The sequence below is a fragment of the Cyprinus carpio genome, chromosome B23 (assembly GCF_018340385.1).
Source record: "Cyprinus carpio isolate SPL01 chromosome B23, ASM1834038v1, whole genome shotgun sequence".
In the NCBI taxonomy this organism is placed as follows: Eukaryota; Metazoa; Chordata; class Actinopteri; order Cypriniformes; family Cyprinidae; genus Cyprinus; species Cyprinus carpio.
Window position 1 is genome coordinate 19,912,514 of NC_056619.1, and position 26,663 is coordinate 19,939,176.

Consider the following 26,663-nt stretch of genomic DNA (forward strand, 5'->3'; position numbering starts at 1 on the left):
ATTAATCAAAATAGACACCATTGAATGTACCTAATTAAATTTGTTCATTTAAAAGAGTCCAATTGTCCGTTTGCAGTCTTATATGAGATCTTTAAAGCGGATCATAAGGCTGTCAATGTGATGCTGCCGGTCGATGCTTCAGTGAGCGATATCTTGACTACATTAGTGGATCCTGAGAGAGACTATGTGCTGGTCAAGATGAATTCCTCAGGAGGTAAGCTATGAGATTCAGGTGATATAGGTTCAGAGTTTCCTCTGAAGATCTTCTGACTGTGCCAGAACAGTTACAGCTTCAATATTAGATTCTGTCCTACCTGATCAGATATTTTATGTGATCCAAGTGTCTTCTGCTTCTTGCAGACAGGGTCCAGCTCAAGTTGGAGACCACAGCGGTCTCTGCCTCTTTAGGAGTGAATGAGAAGCTTTTCTTCTGCTCTGCCAGCCAAGTGGAACAACTGGTGAGGATGCCAACAAAATTATTGCTGTGGAAATTCTAGCCATACAAGTCAGCAGTAAATATATACATCAGCTCTGACATATTTGTTTTTCTGCATACTAAAATACTTTGCCAGGTTGGTGATAAAATGTTTTTGGATACTTTAAATAATGAGCTTTTCTCAGCAAATATTCATTTATTTTTATTTGATTAATATATCATGTACTTATTGAATGAGACAAAATTTCAAAATTCAATCATATAGTTTGAAATGTAAAAGGTTACATTCTGCAGTTAGTTAATTAACAGAATTGTCGAATATTATGGTTCAGATTTAAGAGTCTCCTTTAAGAGTGTGTGTATTTTGCCCCTGACAGACACCGGTGAAAGAACAGCTGGGGCCAGAGAAGAGCACCATGGACACTCTTGAGCAGATGTGCTCCAAGGACATAGCCAGCCAGCACACCAGCTACGACTGGGAGCTCTTCATGGCCATGCATGAGGTAACAGATTTGTCACTGGCACATGAAACGGTTTCATTATAATCTTTGATGCAACTTACCTGGTTAAGGAGGAGTACTAAACAAAAATGACTAGAAACTAAGACTAAATGAGAGGATTTGATATGTTAAAGCAATCGTTCACACAAAAATACAAATTTAAGGAAAATGTACTCACCCTCAGGCCACCCAGAATATAGGTGCAGTGAATGGGTGCCGTCAGAATGTGAGTCACAGCAATCCACACTACTTCCGTCCATCAATTAACATATAGTGAACTGAAAAGATGTGTGCTTCATTTTTAACTTCAAACCCTTGCCTCTGGCTAAAATACAACAGTACAGTGCTCTATCTATATTGCTTTCTCCAGTGAGAAAGTCGCCTGGTTTGATGAACTATTCACAAGCAAAACCAGTCCAAAACAGTTCTAAGCAAATACGTTGGTGAATTTTGATGAGAGAGGACAATAGGGGAAAGAACTGATATTATTAATTATGATGGATTTGTTTCTTACAAACACATACCTTTTCACTTCAAGATATTAATTGATGGGCTGGAGTGGTGAGGATTATTGCGATGTTTTTATCAGCTATTTGGACTCTCATTTTGACGGCACCCATTCACTGCAGAGGATCCTTTAGTGAGCAAGTGATGTAATGTTACATTTCTCCAAATCTGTTTCGATGAGGAAACGAACTCACCTACATATTGGATTGCCTGAGAGTGAGTACATTTTTAGCAAATTTAAATTTTTGGTTGAATTCTACTATTCCCTTAATCACCATAACCAATAATCACAATAAGAGCATCACAGCATACTAATCCAGTAAATATCAGCGTGTACTTGGCATTTAAATAGAAATCGTCTCACACGTTCAGGGACACAAACGTCACAGGATGTGATTAGTCATGTGTGCAGCGTATCTGTTTGAGAATTAAACATGTCAGTGAAATATTTTAATCGCACGCCTGGCTCACACCTGCTAGGTAAACATTTGAAATATCTGACGCCGGCTCACAAATACCTGCATATCAGATGAATGCTTGTTTCAATGACTGTTTGTCCTACATTCAGAGCAATGAAATACTTTGTACAGAGCAGATAAAAGCAACTCTAACCTTGAAGAGATATACTAATATAGTATATATTTAAAGAAGAAAGAGTTTAAGAATGATCACTTTAAAAAAAATCCAATTATTAATGGGATAAAATGGGATATCATTAATGGACAAAAGTTTGGAGTAATTTAGATTTTTCATTGTTTTTAAAAGCATCTTATGCTCACCAAAAATACATTAAGACAGTAATATTGTTAAATATTATTACAATTTCAAAAAACTGCTGTATATTTTAATGTAATTTCAAATTTAATTACTTCTCATGATGGCAAAGCTGAATTTTCAGAGTCACATGATCCTTCATAAATCATTATAACACGCTGATTTGCTGCTCAAGAAACCTTTTTACTGAAATTACTGTAGACATAACTAAAGTTAGTCTGCTGTGCTACAGGTGGAGTTGGTCTACTACGTTTTCGGACGGGAAAAGTTCCCTGGATCCACGACGGCTAACCTCGAGCGGTTTGTGCGTCGCTTCAACGAGGTTCAGTACTGGGTGGTGACGGAGCTGTGTCTCTGTGAGGACCTGGTCAAGAGAGCCATACTACTCAAGAAGTTCATCAAGATGGCTGTTGTGTGAGTACAATATCTATTCACAAGATTCAAGGCGGCCATACGATACAACACACATGCTTTATAATAGAGGATATTCCACATATCTCAGTGGTTTATTCGTTAATGCTTTTACATTAGTCTTCCTTTACGTCACACTTTCGTTAAAGTTCACCTTCAAAACATGACTCACTGTAACCGCCCGACCCACTAAGACTTATTCACGTAATCTTTAAACAAACTTTGTGCAAACTCTGTTTTGCAACTTTACAGCTATGTAGAAACTTACATAGGAGAATGTGTACAAACTATCCCACTAAATGTTACAAATATATGCTGAAAAAGTTTGTAAATACTGGAAAATATTGGGATAGAAACAATGTGCACTTAGAAATATATTTTTAAATTTTACAATTACAAAGAAATCTCAAGTAACATTGAATTATTGAAATATAATTTTTTTCTAATAAATAATTTTGATCTATTTCAGTCTTAAAGAGCAGAAGAACCTGAACTCGTTTTTCGCAGTGATGTTCGGGCTCAGTAACAGTGCTGTACAGAGGCTCAATAAAACATGGGAGGTAAGAACAACTACATACTATTAGTCTAGTCTAAATGAGCCTTTTGTTTTGTGTAAAATATCATAAATTTCTTTTGAGACCTGTAACACGTTAAATGACCCTACATTAAATTTGTTGCAAAATATAACTATATTATCGCACAGCTCTTTATATAAAGCTGCATATATAAGTATGTCCAACTTTATCCATATACTATATAACAAATCTCATCTGCTTGATTGATTGTAATGTCGCAAAATGTTAACTATATTATCGGGAAGCTTTAATCTTCTAAATGTGACTATAAGGCATGAAGATATTATAAATATTATAGTTAACCCAAAAATGAAAATTTGCTTTAAATGTACTCACCCAAAGGCTGTCACAATGTAGATTAGTTTGTTTCTTCATCAGTACAAACTAAAAATTGTGAAATTTAGAATTATATCACTGGCTCACCAATGGATCCCCTGCAGTGAATGGGTGCCGTCAGAATGAGAGTCCAAAAAGCTGATAAAAACACCATTATAATCCACACAACTCCAGTCCAGTCTTGTGAAATGCTGCATGTTTAAAGAAGAAGGGAAAAAAACAATCATTAACATGTTTTAACTTTAACTTTAATAGATTAATACTCATTTTTGGGTTAACTCTTCATTTAACATCATGATGTTCTGTAAAGCTGCTTCAAAATAATGTATAAACAAATACATTTGACTTGACTTGACAGAGACTTCCAAACAAAACCAAGAGGATCTACTGTGCATATGAAAGACTGATGGTAAGATCAAATATTTGCACACTCTTTACAAGGATTTGTCATGTCTAGGTACTATATGAAAAGTAATCACCTCTTTGTTGTAGGATCCATCCCGCAACCACAGGGCCTACAGACTGACTGTAGCCAAACTGAGCCCTCCATACATTCCCTTCATGCCTCTACTGCTTAAAGGTGCAGTTTACTACTGATCCAGTTGACATTATTTACTATTATTTACTATTTATGTCACGATTATTTAGTGAAAATAAGTTTAATCAATTTATCAATTAATCATTTGCCTGTGTAGACATGACATTTATCCATGAGGGAAACAAGAACTACACTGATAAACTGGTCAACTTTGAGAAAATGGTGAGAGTATTGCCTTCAGTTTAAATGTTGCATTAAATTGAAACTCTGTTAACATTGAAAAATATTAAATATGTGCTTTTTCACCTTATTTTAGCGCATGATTGCCAGAACATTGAAGACAGTTCGAGAGTGTCGAAGTCAAGCTTACGGTATGGCTCCCCCTAGTGGTTTGGATTATAGTGTGTATACTCTCTAGAATTTCATTTTCACGCTGTGCATTCAGTCTGAGCAAATCGAATTCAGTAATATTCTGTGCTTTTGCAGTGCCTTCATCTCCACAGAAAGGCTTGACAGAGAGAATGTTCTTGGATGCCCAAGCTATCCGACTATCAACATGTACGTTGTTCTTTCTTTTTCCTTTAGTATGATATATAATGCGAAAACATGAAGTAAATCAGCACAAGTCTGTCATTGCAATTCAGCATTGATTTCTCTCTCATATCTTGCAGATTCAGACCAGTCCCTGACCCTGCGCAATGCAGGCAACATAAAACAATACATCCAGAACCTCAAAGTGATCGACAATCAGAAGAAACTAACTCAGCTCTCCAGAGCCATAGAGCGCTGAGACGCCACAAGACTGCCTTTCTTTAGCCTGTCCTGCTCCATATTGGAGAACAAAAGCGACTGATGGAATCCATGATCTCCCTATGTGTGGTTAATTGGTGTAAATTCTCAAAAACTTTGTCAGTCAGTGCTGCATGGACTGTGCAAAGCAGAGCATTGGCTGGGAAAACGCTGACGAGTGACAATGCCTTATCAGAGTTGTTCTGATCTGACTGCTGTGACTAATATGCGCCGTATCTGACACACTACACCATGAGCAAAGAATTTCACTTTAGTGCTGCTGGCATTAACTGTTATTTATAAAAAATGTATACCATGGTAAGGTTGATACTGATTACAGTTCTGTATCTCTTATCCACGTTGTTTCCAAACTAGCAACGTTGGCTTGGACTGCTTTTAGAAGCATGATATTGTGTAAAAAAAATTATTTTAGAGACAAAAACCTGAACAATGTCTCAGTAAATAAACATTATATAGATATTTTGACTGACAGTTGAGTCTGGACCATTGAATTATTGAAAATGAATGCACATAGATGCAGGGATTTTCAGTAAAGCTACGGTCCGTCAGCACTTTTTAACAGTATTGTGGCTTGTTTTGAATATCAACCTTTGAATTTCATTGTGAGCAAGCACTGGTTAACAACAGATTGTACAGATTATTACTAGCTGCTGTATATATAAGCTGAATACCACGAAGCTAAACCAGTACTATGAAGAGAGCACAGTTTTGTAGAAATTATATATAAAAGTATATATATATCTTATGCATTTTTCTTAATGAAGTGTGTTTATTTTTATATAAATAAATTATTGAACATGGTGCTTTTTTGTTTGTTTGTTTGTTTAAAATTATTTATCTACTTAGTATCTCTTATTCCATTTTTATTTCTTAAAATAATTTTTTATAAGCATGCTAAATGATCTAAAAAGGAAAAACCGTTCAACCAGAAGTTGTAAAAAAAAAAAACTGAAAGATTTATTTTGAAATGCAAATTGTAAATACAAATAATTACTTGAACATCCCTCTGATTCTCCCCAATATGGGGCGATGAAATACGTCAAATCAGTATCAGCTGAAAATTAAAATAATCTCCTCACCAAACATATTTACAACTTAAAACAAAAACACAAACGGGGATTTGGGGCAGTTTAAAAATAATAATAATAATAATAATGAAGACATACCCAGTGTTTCCTCCCGCTTAAACTCTAACTTTTGAAGGATGAAGGAATAAATAATTTTTGATAATGTACAAGAGATTCAAAACATTACTAAGGATTCAAGTGGAGTCTATGTGTCAGTTATTTGGTTTTGTACCAATTCAAACAACCCCGTTTGGTTAGTTCAACCCTCACAGACACAATGTGTCTTAAATGACAGGATGTTTACATTTGACAAATAACTACTGGTGATTAAAAACCTAATTTTTATGGTACAGTCACACTTTATATCATTCAAAATCTGGGCCTTTTTGGCAGTTGAGTCACGTTTCTGTATATTTAGACTACAGAATTACACGTTCTTTTAAATTATCTGAACATCTGGGCTAATTTCAACCCTCAAACTGGGTGTTGTCTTCAAATGCTCCTTATTTCTGAGAACTTCTCTAAAATATAGTATTAATATGCACATGACAAAACAAGTTGAAAAAAAAATAAAAATACAACAATATTGCACTTCCATACAGATTTCCTACACATCCCACAGTTCCAGCTGCTTTCCCTTTCTAGGTGGCTCGCTGAAACAGGAGTTTCACGATGGGTGATTGTAGTTACTTCCTGTCTGATTTGGCCACTTCAGCACCATGATGTACGGAGGCATTTCTACACTGTGGCGCTCCATAAAACCAAAAAAAAAAAAAACCTCGCATCCAAATGCACACAAGCAGATGATCACATAGACACGCATACAAAAAAGACAAAAAAAAAAGTATACAGGTGTTTTTCAACATTCAGTCCCTGGATGAGGCCTGCTGCCTTGGAAGAGGTTTGCTTTCAAATCTCCATCCAAGTCCACAGTGATTCTCCGTTCACCCACAGAAGTTTGGAGGGACGACCCTTCCGCTTTTTGGCCCAAGAGTCTGTTAGCGTAATGGCAAAGCACAGCTCTGCTTCAAGGCATCGGCGAGGTTTCACAGGCTCGGCGCGGATCCAGTTGAGTCCCAGATGACTTTTAAGGCAACGTTGTCACTTGTTACTACTACGATAACAGGACGGAAAAAGCTGACATTCAGTAGGGAAGAACGGTCGCCTTCCGCGAAGGATCCTGACAATGTTTTCCGCGGAAATGAGTCACTCGATCCTTTCCGCGTCATCACCTGAGAGCGAAACCAACCTGGCTTGCTTTCTTCAGAAGATACAGAGGAGACTGGGCTGAAAACATCTCATTTGAAGTGAAAACCCATTAAAAACAAAAAAAAAGACAGCAGGAAACTGGAGATGAGCGTCCATGGTGAGGTATCAAACTACCTCATTCTCACTTTCAAAACATAATTTATGAGCAAAACCTGTATCAATATCTTTAGTTGGTTGTGAAATACTGCATAGAAGTTTTTTTTTTTGGTGCAAACGTGTGTGTGTGTTTAACGTTAAAAATGTAAAATGCTACACTGCAGATGCTGTTTAACCATCTGAAACACATGAACAGTTACGGACTAAGACCAAAGAACTAAATGAAATTGTTACAAATTCAAACATAATAAATGTTACTCTTAATATTAGTGCAGATTGTGTCGCCCAAAATGTATAGATTTAGTCTCATTTTCTCCTTTAGCAGGTTGCCAGGTGAGGCAAGTGATCCTGAGTTTTGGTTATGATCTGTTTGTGAGTGGTAGGCTATAAGTGGTGGTTAAAAATGGAAACCCACATCAAGGAAAAACATTAATATAAAATAAACACTGTCAACATTCATTTGGCTTTAAGTCCTCAGGGTCTCATGATCTAGTGCAGTACAGTGAAGATCCAGTGATCTTTCCTCCGTATTCCTTTACTGCAGTCTAGTCTTTGTCCTTTTTTTTTTCTTTTTTCTTTTTTAACAGCAAGTAAGCTCTCTTTGGATGGCCTCTGGTTAAGAACATTCTCTGGGATGTGTTTTCTGAATGCTCTCTTGTGTAGTTTAGGCCTCGGATGCAGCCTGAGGTTTGAGCTGGGCTTTTTCCATGGCCGTGCCGTATGGAGTTCTCTTGAAGAAGCCGAGCTACAGGAACCAAGAAGAGAAGGAGATAAAATTATGGTGAAGAAAAGACTCATTTACATCTAACAGGTTTAACAGGTTCGAATTATAAATTAATTCTATTACAAAAAGTACCGATTAGCTAGTCAAACTAAACGATCAAGCCCAACTAGAAATCAAAACGGCAGACACTGACCTTGTAGAGGACGTAGATCAGCAGTGCAAGCAGTAGAAGACCAGCAAGAATAGCCAGAATGATGATCCACAGAGGAACAGCATACGTACTGTCCGGCTTATTCCAGACCACAGGAGTGACCACCTACGGGTAACAGACAGAAGATGAAGATCAGTGGGTCATTTAACTAATATGAACCAAATATATGGTCTCTATCGATGAACGTGAATTAGATTGGATGAGTAAATTACCTTTTTAGCACCACTAGGAGTCACTTTGGGCAAAATGGCATATGGCATCTTTTCCACTTTGTAACTAGCAAGGCACTCCAGAATGAAGTTTTTATAAGGATTCTGCAATAAAGCATTAAAAAAAACACATTTAGAACATCAACAAGAGAAAGTAGGAAAATTACAAATCTAACATTATGTGAATTCATTTGAATTCTGAACTGAATTAAGCTTTTTATGTAACAATCCCATATGCTTCCAGATGGGGGCAGTATCGTTTCACTGAATCCCAGTTTTTCAGTCTGGCTTTGCTTCTCACAAAACCCCTCTGACATTCCAATCCGCTGAGCTCTCAGGATTTCTCCTCCTAATGTATTTTCAATGCACTCACTTATAAGCTTTGTATTGGCTAGAACTGCAGAGAGCATGTAAGGCGTCTCTCAAAAGAGCTCCTGTTCAGAGATATCATCTGACTGGCTTTAACATGCATGAACAGACGCTCACAAACTCTGTTAGTTCACTTATTAGTGACCATGCCATACACAGCCAGACTTTACATCAAAAACTTGGATATTTCCTCAGTGTAAGTTGGAACAGACAGGTCAGCAAGCTTTGGATTCTGAAATTTGGCTTAGTGAAAGCTTGTACATGCCACGCTTTGCTTTTATAGCAGTATTAGTAATAATCTAGAGAAGACAGCTTTGGCATCAAGGTTTTCCACTCACCTCCATGAATGTTTCTGCCCAGATTCGCGAGCGAACATGCAGTATGGCACTAGTCCCTCGCTCCAGCAGGCCAACGTTACACGTTAGAGTCCAGCAATCCACACTGGAGCAAGACTAACACATCAGAAAAACAGAGAGGTAATTATGATCAACATAATGAAATTTACAGAAGTATTTCATCACACTGCATGCTAGCTCCTGGCCACAACTCATTACAAACCCCTCCTAACAACAGTCATTCAAATAAACAAATGACACTGCAATGTAATGACATCATAAAGATGTGCTCTTTAAACAAACATAGCTCAAATGAATTAAATTTCCTACCAGAAATACATAAAATCAGCATAAAAGCATGCCTGCATGTCATCTGGGATACAAGCATTAATTAAAAACCCATGTGAATAATAGAGATGGGACCATAAGACGTTAGCGTCACGAGCCAACAGCGATGACAAAAGACCTAATGTTAACGTCTTGTGCATCGACTGCTTTAAATTAGAGGGAATTCACTGGTAGAGTCACAGGACTCTGCCTACAGCTGCCTAAAGCCAAATTCCGACCCTCCGATGCAATAACATTTAGCTCCCTGGTTTTTACAAGCTGTACACTACCACATACGTCATTGGATACTTGTAATGTGACATTTGTTTCATTAGGTGGGTAGAAAATAATGATCACAGAACATACGAAATTCCCTTTATTGGTATATGGACCACATCAACGTTTTGCTTGGTTTACAGCTCTTGCTCTTGTACTGCATAAATAAATAAAATAAATAAATAACATTTTAATTATTTAATACTTTTGTAAAACTTATGTAAAACTTTTTATGTAAGAAAAAATAATTACATAAGAAAAAATTTCTTTTCTAAAGCAAACATTTATGACTATCATTCATTTTTACCATGATTTACAGGAGACAACAACTAAAATGTCACTCAGTGTAACAATATTTTATATACCAAAAAACTCATTTAAAATATAATCAAATTTAGTTTTATCACTTACTCTTTTATATATTTTAAAAAAGTACAGGTCAGAATAATGTTTTCATTTATGTAGACATTTATGTTTTCTATGTATATAAAATCACTGTTGTCAATTTAATTTGATACAGACACCAAAATTGTCTATTTTGGTATTACGATAGCTATATATAGATATATATATATATATATATATATATATATATATATATATATATATATATATAATATATATATATATATTATATATAATATATATAATATATATTATATATATATTATATAATATATATATATATATATATATATATATATATATATATATATATATATATAGATTAGATTATATTATATTATTAAACAAGGTCAAGTTTGCTTCAAGTAAATTCTTGTTAAGGGACACTCATTATTGTTGTTTGAGGTGTCTACGAGTCCTGTAACACTGTTCACTAGGTCATGTCAACAGAGACTCCTGTTCTCCCTCACTAAAATAAGCACAAGGGATCAGGCCGGAGAAATAAATAGCCCTCTAGGAACACGTCACCTCAAGCAAGAGATGATAAATGTGGGTGATTGAGCGCAACAGGCGACAAAGCCCTCTTTCATTTGGTCAGGTACAGAGCAAGGATGAGACCTACGTGCCTACAGCTGGACGACACAATCAGCTGCTGTCTGAGAGAAGTGCTAGCTGAAGCGGTTAATGACGCAGTGAAGAACGAGAAATTACAGGGCAGAGCGAGGACATTTCAACAAACCCATCACTTTGGAGAGTAATGAGGTCATTAATGTTCTATCACATGGTCACGCACATATGCAAGCACACAAAAACACACACATACACCTAAACCAACCAAGCAAAACATCTTTAATGGCAGCCAATCAGTCGCAGCAGATCTCTGACCCTGTATAACTTGACCTTCTGAGTTCCTACACTAGTGAACCAAAGGTCTTACGGCATCTGAGGTCATGAGAACGCTGAATTAGGTGTGTTTGTTTAACATTTGCATTTTACCCAATGCAAATGTCTCATGCTGACCTTCCTGCTGACAGGACTCAGCAACTGTGTTCCAAAACCTAGCGAGCAGCCTACCTAGACAGAGTTCTGGCCAAATTCAAAAGCAGCATTGCATGTGTCAATCAAGGTGAATGTAATCCCAGAATGCATACATCTCAAAATTTTACCACCATTTTGGAATCTAAATAGCTATATTTAATTCATACAGAGCCCATAAAGGGACATAATGTTGGAAAAAATAAGATGGAAAAATTACTTTTAATGATTTTGCATTCTTTTCCATTCTGTTTTTCCCTGAGTTCTAAAAAATGTTACATTTGTTCTAAAAAACTTTGCATTCGTACACAAAACTTGAGAACCGTTGCATTCATTCTCAAAACTTCTGCTTTCCCACAAGAAACCTTGTGTTTGCTCACAAAAGTTTGAAATGGAGATTTCTATCTTTTCCATTACCAGTTTTGTGTTCACTCGCAAAGGTTTCTCAGGGGAACACAAACCTTTTGCAAAAAAATGCAAAAGTAATAAAATGTAGGTTTTCCTCCCACCCCATATTATTTACATCACCAGTTATTGAAACAGAATACAAAACTTTCTTGGAGGAATGCTTTCACGTTCTTGTGAGTAAATCATTTTTCCTCTCATCTCATTTTTCTCCATTTTAACCAATATTTATGTGGGCTATGTATGTTTTTGCACATTAGTTTCCCTCCAACCCAAGCTGGTTTGCTGGTCTTGGCTGTCTTAAGATGGTCTCTCGGCATGGCCAGCTGAAAAGTGTCCAAAACCCCTCAAAAACCAGCCAACAGATCAGCCTGACCAAGCTACTGTAGTAGCCCAACTAAGACCAGCAAACCAGTTTATGCTGGTTTATGATGTTTTAGCAGGGTTTTTCCAAAAGTTTCCCCACCCCCACCTTTACTTTCAAGAAATCTCACCAGATTGGTCAGCTGAGACAGCTCGCCCTTGTGTGTTTCCCTCTTCTCGATGTGGTGTTCGTGTGCTGCGTCTCGTAAAGGAGGCTGCTCAGTAGAAGACTGCTGGAGCTTCAGAGAGAGAGAGAGAGAGAGAGAGAGAGAGAGGAAAGGGAACAGAACATTGAGTGGAAACTCACCACCCTTTTGGACACTGTGGACTCTGACATCACGGTTCAGTCTGTACTGAAGCCCTCTGACTCAACACGGACATTCATCTGTGAGCTCAACGGGAGGGACACATTGTGTGGGACGCAAGGGGCATTTTGCAACAGATGTCTGAATTTTACCCAACTTCTCTGTCATGTAGACCCATTCACTCCTCAAAACCAAGAAACACACCCTAAGCGGCATGAGAAACTGAACAAACAACCACTTAGGGGAGAAATTCTGCAGAATTCCAGATGGAACAGCAGTTTTGTGTTACAAATCATCCAGATTTCTCCCAAAAAAGACAGGGGTATACAAACCATTATAACAAAGAATAATCATTAGATGTTTAGATTTATTCTTTTATGTGACCCACACTTTTTCAGATCATTTGTATAACCCTGGAGTGAGACAGAGAGATGTTGTAGAGGGGTCCTTTAAAAAGAGCTCTGATTGAGCTGATGGCTGTGTTTATATAGACAGCAGTGGGACGTGAAGGGAGCAGATTGAGATGAGAGTACGGCAGGAGGATCAAAGGCTGCTTTAATGCCCATGGGTGGGGCTCTGTGAGGGACAGGGTGGACTCCAAGAATGGACATATTAGGAAATATGGATGGATGGGTGGTGTGTGCATGTGTTGGGCATATGTATTTGACTGTATGGGACAAACTGGGTGTTACTGACAGCGGATGTCCCTTAAGTTTAAAACCTTTAAGAGCTCATGATGTTCTGATGGACATCTGTTCTCTCCTCACATGACTGCATGTGAGTCTCCCATCTCTAATGTCTTTACAGCAGAAATGACAACAGTTTCACATTCCTGTAAGAATAAGTTTGAGATAACCTATCAAGAATATGTCCGGGTCATTTTCAGCACTACGTTTTTAATGAAGAAAACAAATGTTGCCATGGTATAAAAAAACTTATAAAACAGTATTTTATATATATATATATATATATATATATATATATATAGTGTATATATATATATATATATATATATATATATATATATATATATATATATATATATATATATATATATATATATATATATATATATATATATATATATATATATATATATATATATATATATATATATATATATATACACACACACAGTAATTACATTTTAATTAAACTATATGTCTTCACATTTATTCATACAATTTTCTGCATGTTACATTTTTTCACATTACAATAATGAAAATTAACTAAATGTACTGGTCCTTAAAATAAGCTTCCTTGTATTTGATTATTATATATAATATTATATATTATATATTTTAAAGTAAAATCAGTTTTCTTCTCTTTTCTTCATTATGGGTGAAACACGACCCAGACATGTTCGCCCATAAACGGTGCTTTAAAAGAAAAGCCTTACAGATCAAAGTTGTTCACATAATGACAGAAAGCACCCCAGTCTTAATTATTTTGTGAGTTCGTACTTTGATTAAATCTCTGCCCTGCGGTTAACCCACAGCCTCTTACCTTGAGGTTCAAGGGGTTGACTATGTTGTGGGTGGTGCAGTTAACAGGGCCCTCTGCTGTGACCTCCAGCGGGTAAATGAACCTGTTACTTTGAAGCCTCAACGGACATTTGAGCTGCAGTAGAGTGTGACTGATGCGGCTCGGCCCATTGTTCACCAACTGAGAGGGAGAAACAGACAGAGAAAGACAGAGATATGAATCAAAAATCTATGGTATGTCATAATAATCCCTCTCAAACCCTTTGGTTTAAAATCAAGGTTGCTGCCTTGTCATTTTCATGATTACATCATCACAACCACAGGATAAAATCGAGCTGTTAAAGTAACTCCACAGGTGTTTCTGTACTCTCTGGTCATCATAAAAGGATGGCTTGATGCCTTGTGCTATTTTAGGACCTCTATGTAACTTTTGGAAATTCTCCATGACAACCTCTACATGTGCAAAGTATTTGTATGACTCATCAGCAAAACCCTAGCAGAAAGTATGTGTCATATAAAGAAACCAATCTGCAAGCAGCAATTAGTGGAACTGACCGACATGAAATGGACTTAGTGACTTCTGTGTTAAAAAATAATAAAATAAAATTTTAATAAAATTAATAAAATAAAATCTATGACTGAACAATGCATCCATCACAAACTGCAAGCAAACATATTTTCAATGAAGAAAAAACTTTTAACAATAGTGTTGCATTGACTGTATTTTATTTCTGCTTATAAAAAGTTTAAAAATATATAAATATGAATGAATGAATGAATGAATGTTTTTAACAAGCAGTGCATGAAAAGAAGTCTCTAGCTCAAAAAAGCAGGCAGGGCTAACATTTAAAACATTGCAAATTTAACTGCTAGTTGCTAGGCAACTATACATCCCATAATTACACCATAGGGATTTATAGCTTTTACTCTGGATTCCTATCAGTGACAGGCCTCTCTGACTTCAAGTCCAACTGAAGGACTCAGACAAGGTCTTTACCTCGTAAGTGTGCTGGACGGAGGGTCCGACATCCTGTTCAACCATCACATTCTTGGTCAACTTCCAGTTCGGTGGGGGAAAGAAGACCTTGTCTGGTCGGGAGACACTGTAAAATGAGAGATAAAGAGAGAGCGGAAAATGAGAAAGTGAAGGAACAGGGAGAGCTTCCTAGTGAGAGTTCCAGAAGAGCAGTGGACTTGTGAAGTGCTTCTAAATGGGTTCTGCATGTGAACTCACCCCTGCAGAATAACATCTGACTGGACCACCACCTCCAACTTGTAGGAGACGACTTCACTCTGGGAGTTATTCTCATTCTTACTGCAGATTGAGGGACGGAGAGCTTATTAAAGAGCATACTAAGGCCTCTTTAACGACATGTGCAACTAACCTAACCATATTAAAGATGCATGATATATGGGGAAGCATAATAGTCTCACTTACAGTATGATTAAAAATATGATGGCCAATATGAAATACCTTTTTAAATAAATAGATAAACAAACAAATAAATAATCTATCAATTTTTGTTTAGACAATCATACGTTTTTTAAATATCAATAAAAAAAGTGTATTTCTTTATATAAGATTTCCTTTATGTATATTTCTTTACACATTTCATATATTTCTTTATACTTTTCTTATCTATAAATAATTTAAAAAAAAAACAATTCAAACAGTGAATTCAAGGTGTCCTTGTTACAGTATAATTATAGTTATAATTTAAGAACTAAGAAATATGAATTAACTGCATGTGCTTACTTAGGGTTAGGGTTACTTGCATATAATTATGCATAATTTATTGTTATTATAATAGTAAGTACATGTAAAGTAAATTTAACGTGTAACAAAGGTGCTAAAAAAAATAAAGTGTTACCATGATCTTTTACTTTACAAAAGTACTAAGCAGTTATTCATGTTTGCTACTATATAGTTTAATTGTCTGTAGATAGTGTGAATGTTTATTTTTTTAAAAACTAAATTAAAACACAACACAAAAACAAACAAAAACAAGACAAAACCAAACAAAAAAACACCACAACGCAAAACAAAAAACAACACAACACGCAACAAAACAAAACAAAACAAAAAACACAAAACAAAACACACACACACAAAAAAACAACAACATTAAAGCTGTGTGTTGGTTTCAAGTTTCATACCTACGGATCTGCAGGTCAAACTGCACAAATTTGTGTGTGTCCTTCAGACGTGGTACTGTGAATCTCAGTCCGGCCCATAACTGAAAAAAAAAAATATTTTAAATAAATCCAAAGTCAATTCCTACAAGTACATATACATATACAAGTACAAGTACATTTAATTAATTTATTCATTCATTTAAACAACCCAAAAATGAGAGAAATGCAAGCAGTTTCTCATAAAGGAGACAACAATATTAGCAGTGCCACAACACTGAATTTCAGCTTTCCAAGAATTACACCAGAGAATTCTCTAAACACACAAATCCCCCATAATGCACTGCCATAGCAACGGAATTGGATGTTGAGGTTGGTGGAATGTTCCTTTCCTGTATTCCATCCAAAAAACACAAGTGGAAACAATAAAACGTATCCTCGCTCATTCATCTAGTGATGTCATGTTTAGGTCCACTGTCAAAAGCACTCCACTTAGTTACTACCCTAAAATGCTGAAGTCACCTACCCAACCCCAGACTGCATGGGAGTTCCAGCCTCCCTTTTATAATTGTGGTTTTATGCTCCCACCGCACGCACATAAACTCTGGCAAAAAGACCCCATACGAGCGGCTCTCGGCACTCAGTGTGTGAGAGTTCGGGTGTGGGTGTCCGTGCAAGTGTGCGTGTGTGTGTGTGGGGGTGGCTGTAATTTCTGAATTTCTCATTGCATGAGATACTATCATAGATACAAGCCAGTTGTTATGAGGAACCTCTTAGGTGGTCCTGGAATCCAAAAATAATAGCATTAATAATAAAAGTGTTGAATAAAACACCCAAATAACCTGCCCATAGCTAATGAGAGCAGCTGACTAAAAACAGACTGGGGTGTCTGGAAACACATATTGACAGGGAGCAGTTTGAACAGTCACTCAATTATACTCCATCTCTGCAAAACCACAGATCACACCACCACCACACAGTGGCATTTTGGAGAGGGGAACTCCACTCTCTAAGGGAGCAGAGCCAAAACGACTGTCACTTCCTGCATCACTGCTGGGAACTTCCTGTCTGTCCAAACATGATCCTACACAGCCCCCCAGACAGCACTACGAGCTGACTAACACAGGTTAGATGAATAATAAAGGTTGCGTGACTAACAGGGCACAATTATGGTTGCTGGAGGCCTGTTTTTTTTTAAATGCTAGATGACAGTAATCAGAATTTCCATGATTTTTCCAGACGTTTGTGAATACTGGAAAAGGATAACTGGATAACCATAAATTATTTTATAGAGATTGCGCACACAAAAAGCAATTTCGGTAACACTTTATTTTAAGGTGTCTTGTTACACGTTACATGTACTTACTATTATAATAACAATTAATTATGCATAAGTACATGCAAGTAACCCTAATCCAAACCCTATTCCTAACCCTAACCATAGAGTAAGTAAATGTAGTTAATTAACATTACTCAGTACTTAAATGTATAATTGCACTGTAACAAGGACACCTTAAAATAAAGAGTAACCGCAACTTCTATCCAAGGAAAAAGAGTTGAGCATAACTACAACTATATATACTGTAATATAGAACAATAGATTTAATTATTTATTAAATTATTTACTTATCCATGACTTCATAAGATTCTTACTTCTATGACTGTTCAAATCACAATTTTCCAATTCTCAGATATGCTGGGAAAGCAGTAAGATTCAATTGCACTTGATAAAAGGTGCTTTTTAATCAGCTGAATGTGAAATCCCAAGTCACTCAAGTGTGTAAATAACACACAAATAGAAAGAATAGTTAGGTGCTTACGCTAGTGCCTGATTTCATGGGGTTTCCCAGGTCACAGCTGAGGTAACGGGTCTGATTTTCCGTCTCATAACTGCAGGTCAGTTGGGTCAGGCTCTGTCCGGAGAAATAGAGAAAAAAAAACATTACATTTTGGGAAACACACACACAGTGATAACTCACAGCCCGTCTCATGTCTTGACCTGCTTAGAATAATTGTGGTACTACTGCTGACTGTTACATTTATGTGCTAAATCATCCCCACACAGGGTTAGGGTTAACAAAAAAGTACAAGTAATTAATTAAAACAGACCCTGTTTGGTGCCCATAATCCTCCGGTAAGCACTACCCCTTATTAAAATGTAAAGTAATTTATATTTTTGCCTCACTACAGGATTTCTCATCACATGTCTCCATTATTAAAAAACAAGTCTTCTCTGGAGTAACAAAGTAACAGAACAAAGGTCTTTCTCAGCTGAAATGCTGAACACATGTAGGAGTAATAGGCAGCACCTGGAGGGAGGGTCTCCATATCTCACCTCGTTATTGCGGGCTATTCCGCTGTAGTCGGCCTCTGGTGGCAAGACCACATACAGCTCGGCTTCGTAAGCCCCGCCTCCATCGTTCTTTGCGTTGAAAGTCAGGGTCAGAGAGTTGTCATCGCCCATGTACACTTCCTTCCTGTCCCTGTGGAACCAAAACACGAACAAAACATAAAAAAATGTGTATTGGTGGCTAATTTACTTTCTATAGGGTCTATAGGGTGAAGACCAAATATTCAAATTGTACAGTTTTTACAATGGAAATTAGGGGTTTTTAATAGGAAATGTTAGGGATTTTTAACTGTGAAGTAGTTTTGAAACTAGCTGTGAATTGTTAAGCATAGAGGACATTGAGCGTATGTAATTCTGCTGAGCTTGCTGTAAATGTTACTCAGATCTTTCCAACAGGAAGCCCTTCCTCCAGCACTGTACACACATTTCCTATTAAAAACCCCTAATTTCCATTGTAGCTATAAAGTTGAACATGCAACGACAAAGACTGTGAAACATTCCGCAATGTTCCCTTTATTTCTATTCGTTCGAGTTCCCTCCCCTTTTTCTTTTCTCTCTACATCTCAGACACAATGAGAAATTCCATGCGAGGGCCACACAGACGCTTCCAATTACTGCCTGGCCTCGTAAAGCCATGCTGGGGAAGCGGCACATACTGAATTCAAACGCTGGCACTCGGTTGGTGGAGGACTCGAAACATTGAGAAAGCCATCGCTTGCTGTACTTTCATAACAAACCCCTCCAGATGGCACATATGATGTTGGGTTCATGTCATAAAGAGGTCATGATTTGCATTCAATGGCTAATCAAAATAAATATAAAGACCCTTACATCAACTGAACACCAGCAAGTTCTAATAATCACATGGAAATGATTTAGTATAAGTTAATTTGACAGAAACCTGGATCCAGGAAGCAGATACTGACAGCGGTACTAAAGAATAGCCATGTTGTCCGAGGCATCTCTGATGTATTTTCACATTTTCTCCTAAAGAATAACCCCTCACGTGAATTTCCAAGAGATACTATTCCCTCTGCTTGTTGAATGACAAGAAAATCCAAATCACTGTTGAAAATTAATACCCTCCACAGTTTAATACACATTTGCCTTAAGACAAACGCAACAAATCTGTAAGGTTTTTGGTAAGACAGTCGAAGAATAACAACAGACACAAACAAATCTGAGTATAAAAGAGAGAAAATGCCCACAGATTTTACAAATCAACTGCAGGAAACTGCCATTGTAACTGCAAGGAAAAGGGAGCCACAGTGAATTACAAATTTTCCAAACTTATCCGCTTTATCTATGTAGTGTTTTTTTTTCCACAAGCCAGCCAAGTCCCAGCACCTGTTGCATAGCCCTCCTTTCTGTTTTTTCCTGTGCATCTGTCCAAGTGTGTCCAACTTTCTAAAAGCTGTGACTCATCACATATATTTATCCATATATCTAATCTAAACAGTAGCTGGAATAGCCATAACTTCTAATATCTCGTGCCTACTTTATATGTGCCTTTATTGCAAACTTTGCAAAAAGCACACTAAACCCCAGGCTTTTATTTCTTTTTTGCATTCCATTCTAATCATCTTACCCGTGCACAGAGATTTTCAGGTCAGGGACGCAGATGTTGTCCTCTCCGCAGTCCAATAAAATCTGGGCCTAGAACACAAGCCAGAAAAATGTTAAGGTAAGTTACTGACAGATTATAGTCATTCATTTGCAACCTATTTTAGAATCAGAATCAAATTCTTATAAATAAAAATGAATCTCCTGGGACCTGATTTTACATTTGACTGGATGGTGAAAAGTGGGTATTACATACCAAAATAAAGCCAGAAATGATCTACAGTTTATGCAAATACAGACTTCTATTCATTTCGAGATCTATTCATTTATTTCAGAATAAATTAAAAATGCAATTCATGACAAGAATTTTTTTTATTTTTTTTATTAATTTTTATAACTAGGTGGGGGCATAAATGTATTAAAAAGAAAAGCCTTAGAAGTTTGGCATCATCTTGTGTGTTATTTTTTATATATATATAAAAAAAAATATTCAGCAAAAAATTCATTAATAATAATATTTTTACAGTAATTTAATGCATATTTGTAAGTAGGGATAAGTAAAATTTATAATAAGACCAGAAATGCACCTTTAGAGTAGCTCAATTTCAATTTCTTTGAATTAAAGGGTAAAAATAGAAAGCAAGTCATTCGTTTACGAACAATTTGTTATCTAAAAAAAACAAGCTGTCTGAGATTCTCCAGTCATTTTCTTAATCACATGCAGGATCCCACCTGCAATCCAGTGTTTCTAATGTCCTTCAGGCATCATCGCCCTATAATTAGCATACTTTTAGTCACACTTCCCATAACCAAAATCCCAACTAAACATCTCTAGGCAGTTTACACAGAAAAAAAATCCAATAAACCTTTACAAACTTACAAATTCCCATGAAACTTCAAACTACTTACACTACGAAATAGCTTTTCAAAAATCCAAACAAAGCACAGAACAGACAGCAGCAGCCGGCTGCATTATAAACAGTGTGTTCACTTAGGTTAAGTGTTAGCACATAACCATGTAATGGTCAAAGAATATTGACGCCTAATACACTACCGGATATAAACAAAATGAATATAAACATTGCTGTTTGCAATCGTAAACATCACTCCTCAGTTTTAGATTAGTTTACACTGCTGAATGAATACTGGGTTGAAGAGCAGATGTGTACAGGCTTCAAAAAACATATAGAGCTCACTTGAAGGGATAAAGAGCTATGGTTGTACCCATAAGGCCGTTCTATATGCCACCAACATCCACATCAGAGGCTGCCGACCCTGAACCACATGCTAGCTGCACGCGACACCACCCAACTCTCACCACACAGACAAATCCAAATATATATACACATCGCATAAAGCGCACATACATTAATGAGAGAGAATCTATATAAAATTTATGAATGACTCGAAGACATAAAGAAAAGGGGAAAGTGGTGCCGCGGCTAATTGCTACCACCTGATGCTGTATTTTCAACATGTGCAAGGTTGACGCAACATGACGATGAGGATAAGAAAATAGAATGGGGAGATTAGAAAGGGCAAAGTGGCTTCCCTGTAATTAGCAGTTGCTGAGCTCTAATTACAACCGATGAGGGCGGCCACCCCTTTCCATAGCTCTGTATCGGGTCGCTCCGAACCTCCTGGAGAGGGTTGTTTGGGTTCACTGAAGCAACCAAACAATTAGAAGCCCAAGCAGAGATACAAGAGAGGGTCACATGTGCATATGTCCTAGCTGATCCACAGCCAAAACCACCATAAAGTGTTTACGGAAGTGTCAAGGTCTGCAAACAGCATGATTGGGTCAGCAAACTGGAGGGCGCCTGGCGGGATCACCAACAACATTTATAAAAGGAGGTCCAAAACATCTCAATCTATTGGCAAGATGAATACGGAGCCTCACACCTATAGTCCACTGAAAATAAAGACAACAAATAAGCTTTTCCCCTCCAGATTTATTAATTTTTTTCCATTAATTCTTGAAAAGAAAGTCCTTAGAAATTTGACAGCTATTTTTTTATTTGAAAATAATATAAATACTAATAAAAATAATAATATGACTTTTCATTTTTGTTATAAATTACTGTAAATAGTGTATATTTATGTTATAATATTTATGCTATAAAATATATTGTGGTAAAACTATCATCATCATCATCAACATTATAATTTTTGTTTTATTAACTTAAACATTTTGTATATTTATATAATATTTACAAATATTTTAAAAAAAAAATCATTTAATTATTCTAAGAATAATGTGGATATTTTTATATATTTGTACTCTATAAAAATTTGTAACTTTAATAACAATAGGGTTAGAAGAACAAGAACTTTTTATTATTATTACACTTTTTTTTGTGTGTGTGTAATTTAAAACAGTATAAAACCAATGTGGACAAAAAGTAACTTTCTAAAATTATGGCAAGTGTGTTTTAAACTCGGTTTTTAAATGATTTTTCCCTTTCTTTATATTTGACACTCTCATTTATCATGAATAAAAGGGCTTCCACTTAGTTTTTTGGCTTGAATAAGCGAAAGTTTTAGAAGATCGTTCCATCTGCAATGTTTCCAAGACCTCGGATTAGAATGTTTCTGCATATGGTCAGTGCGGCCCATGTGTTCGGCACGGTCTCAATAACTACTGAAAGAAAACTGCCACCCAAAAAGCTAAACCTAAACAGACGGCATATGGCCTGCGAGAACCTGCCCGGAAAAAAACAGAAATCTATTAACCCTCTATACGCACACAAACCTCCACAGTGGAGTTTCCACAGAGCCCAGAAAGCTACTCCTAGTGGGACAGTGAAAAGTTCTACACGCTACTCATTTCCTTCAGCTCTCAAATGGCTTTCCAGACAATTTGGAGAACATCCCAGATGTATGTTTTGAAAATCTCTTCATAAAGGAGGAGAAGAACGTACCGCTTCACGCAAAACCTCAGTTTGTTCACATAAAGCATTGTGGGATATCTGCAGCAGCAGATGTACGTACTTTCTGTTCGATGAGCTCTGCTGTCTGGTAGTTAAGGATGGGCCGCAGGCCGTATCTGTCTGCCGCAGCTTGAAGGTTCAGGCTGAAGTTGAGCGCAACGAAGATGGGCGACAGCTTATCCCTGAAGTCCTTCTCATCCTACAGAGAGGAAAACAGAGCGGGAGTTTGTGAGAAAGGTCAGAAAGCAGGACAAAACGACACTCTTAATCCCTTGCAGCATTTTTGGCATCTGTTGCCACACTTATCTTGCTTATCTTCACTTTTAACACTTATCTTGTACAAAGAAATGGAAAATTAAGTCACTAAAATGACGCAGGTCATCTTTCCCCTCAATGTTTCCAATCGTTAGCCCCACCTACTCTTAATTCTCATTGGCTCATCTTCTGAATGCCACATTAGGACATTTTATATTCAACTTTTATATACTGTATATACTATTAAGTCATTTATTTGCAAGTCACATGAAAGCCCAATTTCTAGATAATCTAGACTCAAGATAGGGAAGTCGTGAATCATTGCTGTCAAAGGCGAGTTGCAAGTCATCAAATTTGAAACTCCAAGTCCAAGTTCAAAACCCTGCTATTTAGTTCACCATTAATGTCCTGCTTTTGTAGGTAATCTGGGGTCAAACTCACCCGCAAGAAGATCTTGGTGTCACTGCAGACTCTTGCTCCATTTGGCACAGTCAGAGTCCTCTGCAGAGCGGGAAGCTGGGAGTCTAAAAACAGAGCTCTCCGTACAGCCCCCTTCTGCTGCTGCTTCAGCCGGTCCAGCTGAACTTCAACGTTAAACTCTACAAAACACACACATTGACTGATATATTTCAAAAGTTTTGGGCACAATGCCTTTACATTGGCTCCAGCATACAGGTGCAAGACCGAGCCAAGCTGACACAGCACTAAATCTCAAAGCCTGTTGAGTGGGTCTGAACTTTGTGCTTTGGCAAGCATAAAGACGTCTTTCAAACATTTAGTTTTTATCATTATCCAACACCTGAAGAGAATGGCTATAAGAAAAGCTATAATGCTTTTGATAGAAAATCGTGAGGGCATGAAGGAATTTGCATGCCGTTCAGATGCATGTTGGGCACCTGTGCTCAGTTATCTGAGCGTGTGCAGTAGGTGTTATTCTTCGCACATAGTCTAGGCCTCTAATGGCAGGGCATATGGTGCTATCATTAGCCCAGGGGGAAATGGAGGGAAGTAATTGCTGAATAAATGCATTGTAAAGGTTGTGTAGGTATAAAGAACAGCTTATGGATGGAATGGGAAACATGAAGGCTCTTTTAGATGCCTTAAACCAGATTTATTTTAGGTTGTGAGGGAAATTAAGTCATAGAATAAATGATCGCCACAATGCATGGGTGTTACAGGTGATTGTAAGGGCATGACTAGTGTTCTGGGTGGTTGGTTATTTAAAAAGGAATACTATTTGCAAAGGGGATCAACAGGTGGTTAAACAGGGGCAGATGTGGCTTACCGAGATGATTTGGTAGGTGCTTCCCATTGGCTGAGAGGCAAAAGCTCAGGTTGACACTGTAAGAAACAGAGCAGACAAATGATGAGAGATGAAGTGGATTTATTACAGTGACGCATTAGAAACACATTGGTTGCATCTCTTTGGCTATGATATTTGCTATTATTGTTTCCTCAGGCTGTAACACTTGACAGCTTGAAGGAAGGATGACTCCAGTATAATGGATCACACAACATATGTGAAGATGTTTTTAAACAGGATAGTTTAACTGATGTAATGTACAATTTCTGAAAGACGTCTCTTGTGCTCACCAAGTGTGCATTTATTTGATTAAAAAAAATATATAGTAAAAGAAGCAATATTATGGAATATTTTTAACATTTTGAAAAACTGTCTACCATTTTACCATTTTTGAAATGCAATTTATTTCTGTGATGGCAAAGTTGAATTTTCATTAGCCATTACACTAGTCTTCAGTGTCACATGATCCTTCAGAAATCATTCTAATATGCTGATTTGGTACTTAAGAAATATTTCTTCTTATTATCAATGTTGAAAATGGTTGTTCTGCTTAATATGTTGTGGAAAATAAATGAGGGTTCAACTGAAAGGAAACAAGAAACTAAAAAATGAAAATACATTTTGAAAAACAAGTTTAAATGAATGAAAGAAAACATTTTAGAAAGAACTGAAAAAGTTTCCAAAAAAAGAAGAAAAAGTAATAAAAGAAATAGAAGAATCCAAAAGAAACACAAAACACAAGACACAGAAGGGGAAGAGTGAAAGACTGAAGAAGAAAAAAAGAAGAAAAATCACGATCCAGGCTACTTTTGACCTGTGCAATAAACGCAGTGTGTTCCCATGTGTGTTTCTGAGCTTCAGTATACATCTGTGTGTGTGTGAGCTCTCATGCATGTGCAGCTCATTGCGTCCTGATGTTTCCCAGCTGTGTTCCACCACTAAACAATATCTCATTCAAAGCCACTGCTAGATCCCTCTCTCTCGCTCTCTAATTTCTCCCAAAAGCCTCTGTGTCTAGGCAACGACTTGTAATCAACACATGCGTATACAAACTTTCCCTGTATAAAACAGAACAGGCGAAGACACTGACATTTCATGTCAGAGAGAGAGACCAGCCCTGAGGAGTTTCCTTTCCCTCCACAGATAGGACGCATATTTCAAAAATGCATGGCATAGTGTTGGGAAAAGGGCATTTCATGCTTTTCGCCACCTTCTTGGCTCACCCTCAACCAGCATAGCGTGTCCAAACCATTTGGAAAAGCCTTGCTGACAGCATAACTACACCCTTCCATATGTCCAGCCTGACATACAAAGCCCAACTGTGGATGTAATGAAGTAAGCTTGATTTACTAAATTAGATTTTTTAAATTCCCACATAAGTGCACTTCAGTGCAGCTTAAATGATGTTAAATGTGAAACACTTTTTCCATATCATTGCATGTTGAATGTTTAGGATTTGGATAAACAGTCTTATAAAATCTATTTACTGCTTTGGACCAGGAATGCAACAAATTCTGGCTGATACAAGATAGCAGACATACCAGGACACTTGCAGGGTTTCGTTCCCACGGCTTATGGTGCAAACTTTCTCCTCAGGATTAATCATAGTTGGAGAGACAGTCAAGGTAGCACTGGTGTTCACAATAGGACGAGACCTGGAAATGACATAATATCCTAAAGCATTTAGTCTGCACTCAAAAGTATTTTAAATAGCTTTATGATTATAATTTAAATAGGAGTTATTGGTGAATTCTCTTTTGCTCACAAAGGCTGTATTTAATAGATCAATAATACAGTAAAAAAATTTGAAATATTTAAAATGTAATTTATTCTTGTGAAGAATTATGCCATTACTCTAGTCTTCATGTCTGTGACTGACCTATAAAGAACGGCAGTGTTTGCACCAAATGCGCCAACAATAAGATCTGCAAGAACAAAAAACATGGTATCAGACTAGATTTCAGCAGCAGTATCAGTGGTTTATGGTAGCTAAAAACTCTAGGTTTTCTCACCTGGGTATCCATTATCATCCAGGTCTTTGCCTCCACGAATGGCGTAACCAAAACTGGCAGGTAGAGCTGACGGTGTGGCAGAAGCCCATTGGCCAGCGATCACCTGAGAGGGCTTTTCCTTGAGTCCTCCAGCATGTCCGTTATAGATGAGCACCAGACCCTGTTTGTTTTCCCCACCAAATGGACAACTGATGGCCACGTCTGTTAAGAGAACAGTGTGAATTAGAGGTGAAAAAAAAAAATTACTTACTTTCATGTTATAGGTAATAACCGATAAACAGCAGAAATTAAAGGTCTATATTATTTTGTCAGAATATTTTAAATATAAAGTTCTAAAAAAACTCAAATTA

At 36.9% G+C, this 26,663-nt stretch overlaps 2 protein-coding genes across 4 annotated transcripts in view; one reads left to right on the plus strand and one right to left on the minus strand.

Moving 5' to 3' along the window:
- Positions 1-5,688, plus strand: part of LOC109047993 (rap guanine nucleotide exchange factor 3-like) — a 33,169-nt gene extending 27,481 nt beyond the window's left edge. For all 3 annotated transcript variants that reach the window (XM_042750096.1, XM_019065656.2, XM_019065657.2), the window contains 11 exons: positions 77-214; positions 361-458; positions 814-939; positions 2,450-2,631; positions 3,098-3,188; positions 3,898-3,948; positions 4,032-4,119; positions 4,235-4,299; positions 4,394-4,448; positions 4,564-4,635; positions 4,749-5,688. In XM_042750096.1, the coding sequence (XP_042606030.1) occupies positions 77-214; positions 361-458; positions 814-939; positions 2,450-2,631; positions 3,098-3,188; positions 3,898-3,948; positions 4,032-4,119; positions 4,235-4,299; positions 4,394-4,448; positions 4,564-4,635; positions 4,749-4,867 (1,085 nt within the window). In that variant the 3' untranslated portion in view covers positions 4,868-5,688. The remainder of the gene's footprint in view (positions 1-76; positions 215-360; positions 459-813; positions 940-2,449; positions 2,632-3,097; positions 3,189-3,897; positions 3,949-4,031; positions 4,120-4,234; positions 4,300-4,393; positions 4,449-4,563; positions 4,636-4,748) is intronic.
- A 135-nt stretch (positions 5,689-5,823) lies between these two features.
- The window catches only part of LOC109065256 (integrin alpha-5-like), a 46,379-nt gene continuing 25,539 nt past the window's right edge, over positions 5,824-26,663 (minus strand). Inside the window, exons 13-30 of the mRNA XM_042750095.1 lie at positions 26,314-26,514; positions 26,181-26,226; positions 25,843-25,956; positions 24,284-24,339; positions 23,440-23,597; positions 22,805-22,942; positions 19,839-19,906; positions 18,236-18,383; positions 17,721-17,813; positions 15,925-16,004; positions 15,002-15,082; positions 14,765-14,870; positions 13,790-13,948; positions 12,110-12,217; positions 9,171-9,284; positions 8,467-8,568; positions 8,237-8,359; positions 5,824-8,064 (exon numbers count right to left, since the gene is read on the minus strand). Of these exons, the coding sequence (XP_042606029.1) occupies positions 7,984-8,064; positions 8,237-8,359; positions 8,467-8,568; positions 9,171-9,284; positions 12,110-12,217; positions 13,790-13,948; positions 14,765-14,870; positions 15,002-15,082; positions 15,925-16,004; positions 17,721-17,813; positions 18,236-18,383; positions 19,839-19,906; positions 22,805-22,942; positions 23,440-23,597; positions 24,284-24,339; positions 25,843-25,956; positions 26,181-26,226; positions 26,314-26,514 (1,976 nt within the window). The 3' untranslated portion in view covers positions 5,824-7,983. The remainder of the gene's footprint in view (positions 8,065-8,236; positions 8,360-8,466; positions 8,569-9,170; positions 9,285-12,109; positions 12,218-13,789; positions 13,949-14,764; positions 14,871-15,001; positions 15,083-15,924; positions 16,005-17,720; positions 17,814-18,235; positions 18,384-19,838; positions 19,907-22,804; positions 22,943-23,439; positions 23,598-24,283; positions 24,340-25,842; positions 25,957-26,180; positions 26,227-26,313; positions 26,515-26,663) is intronic.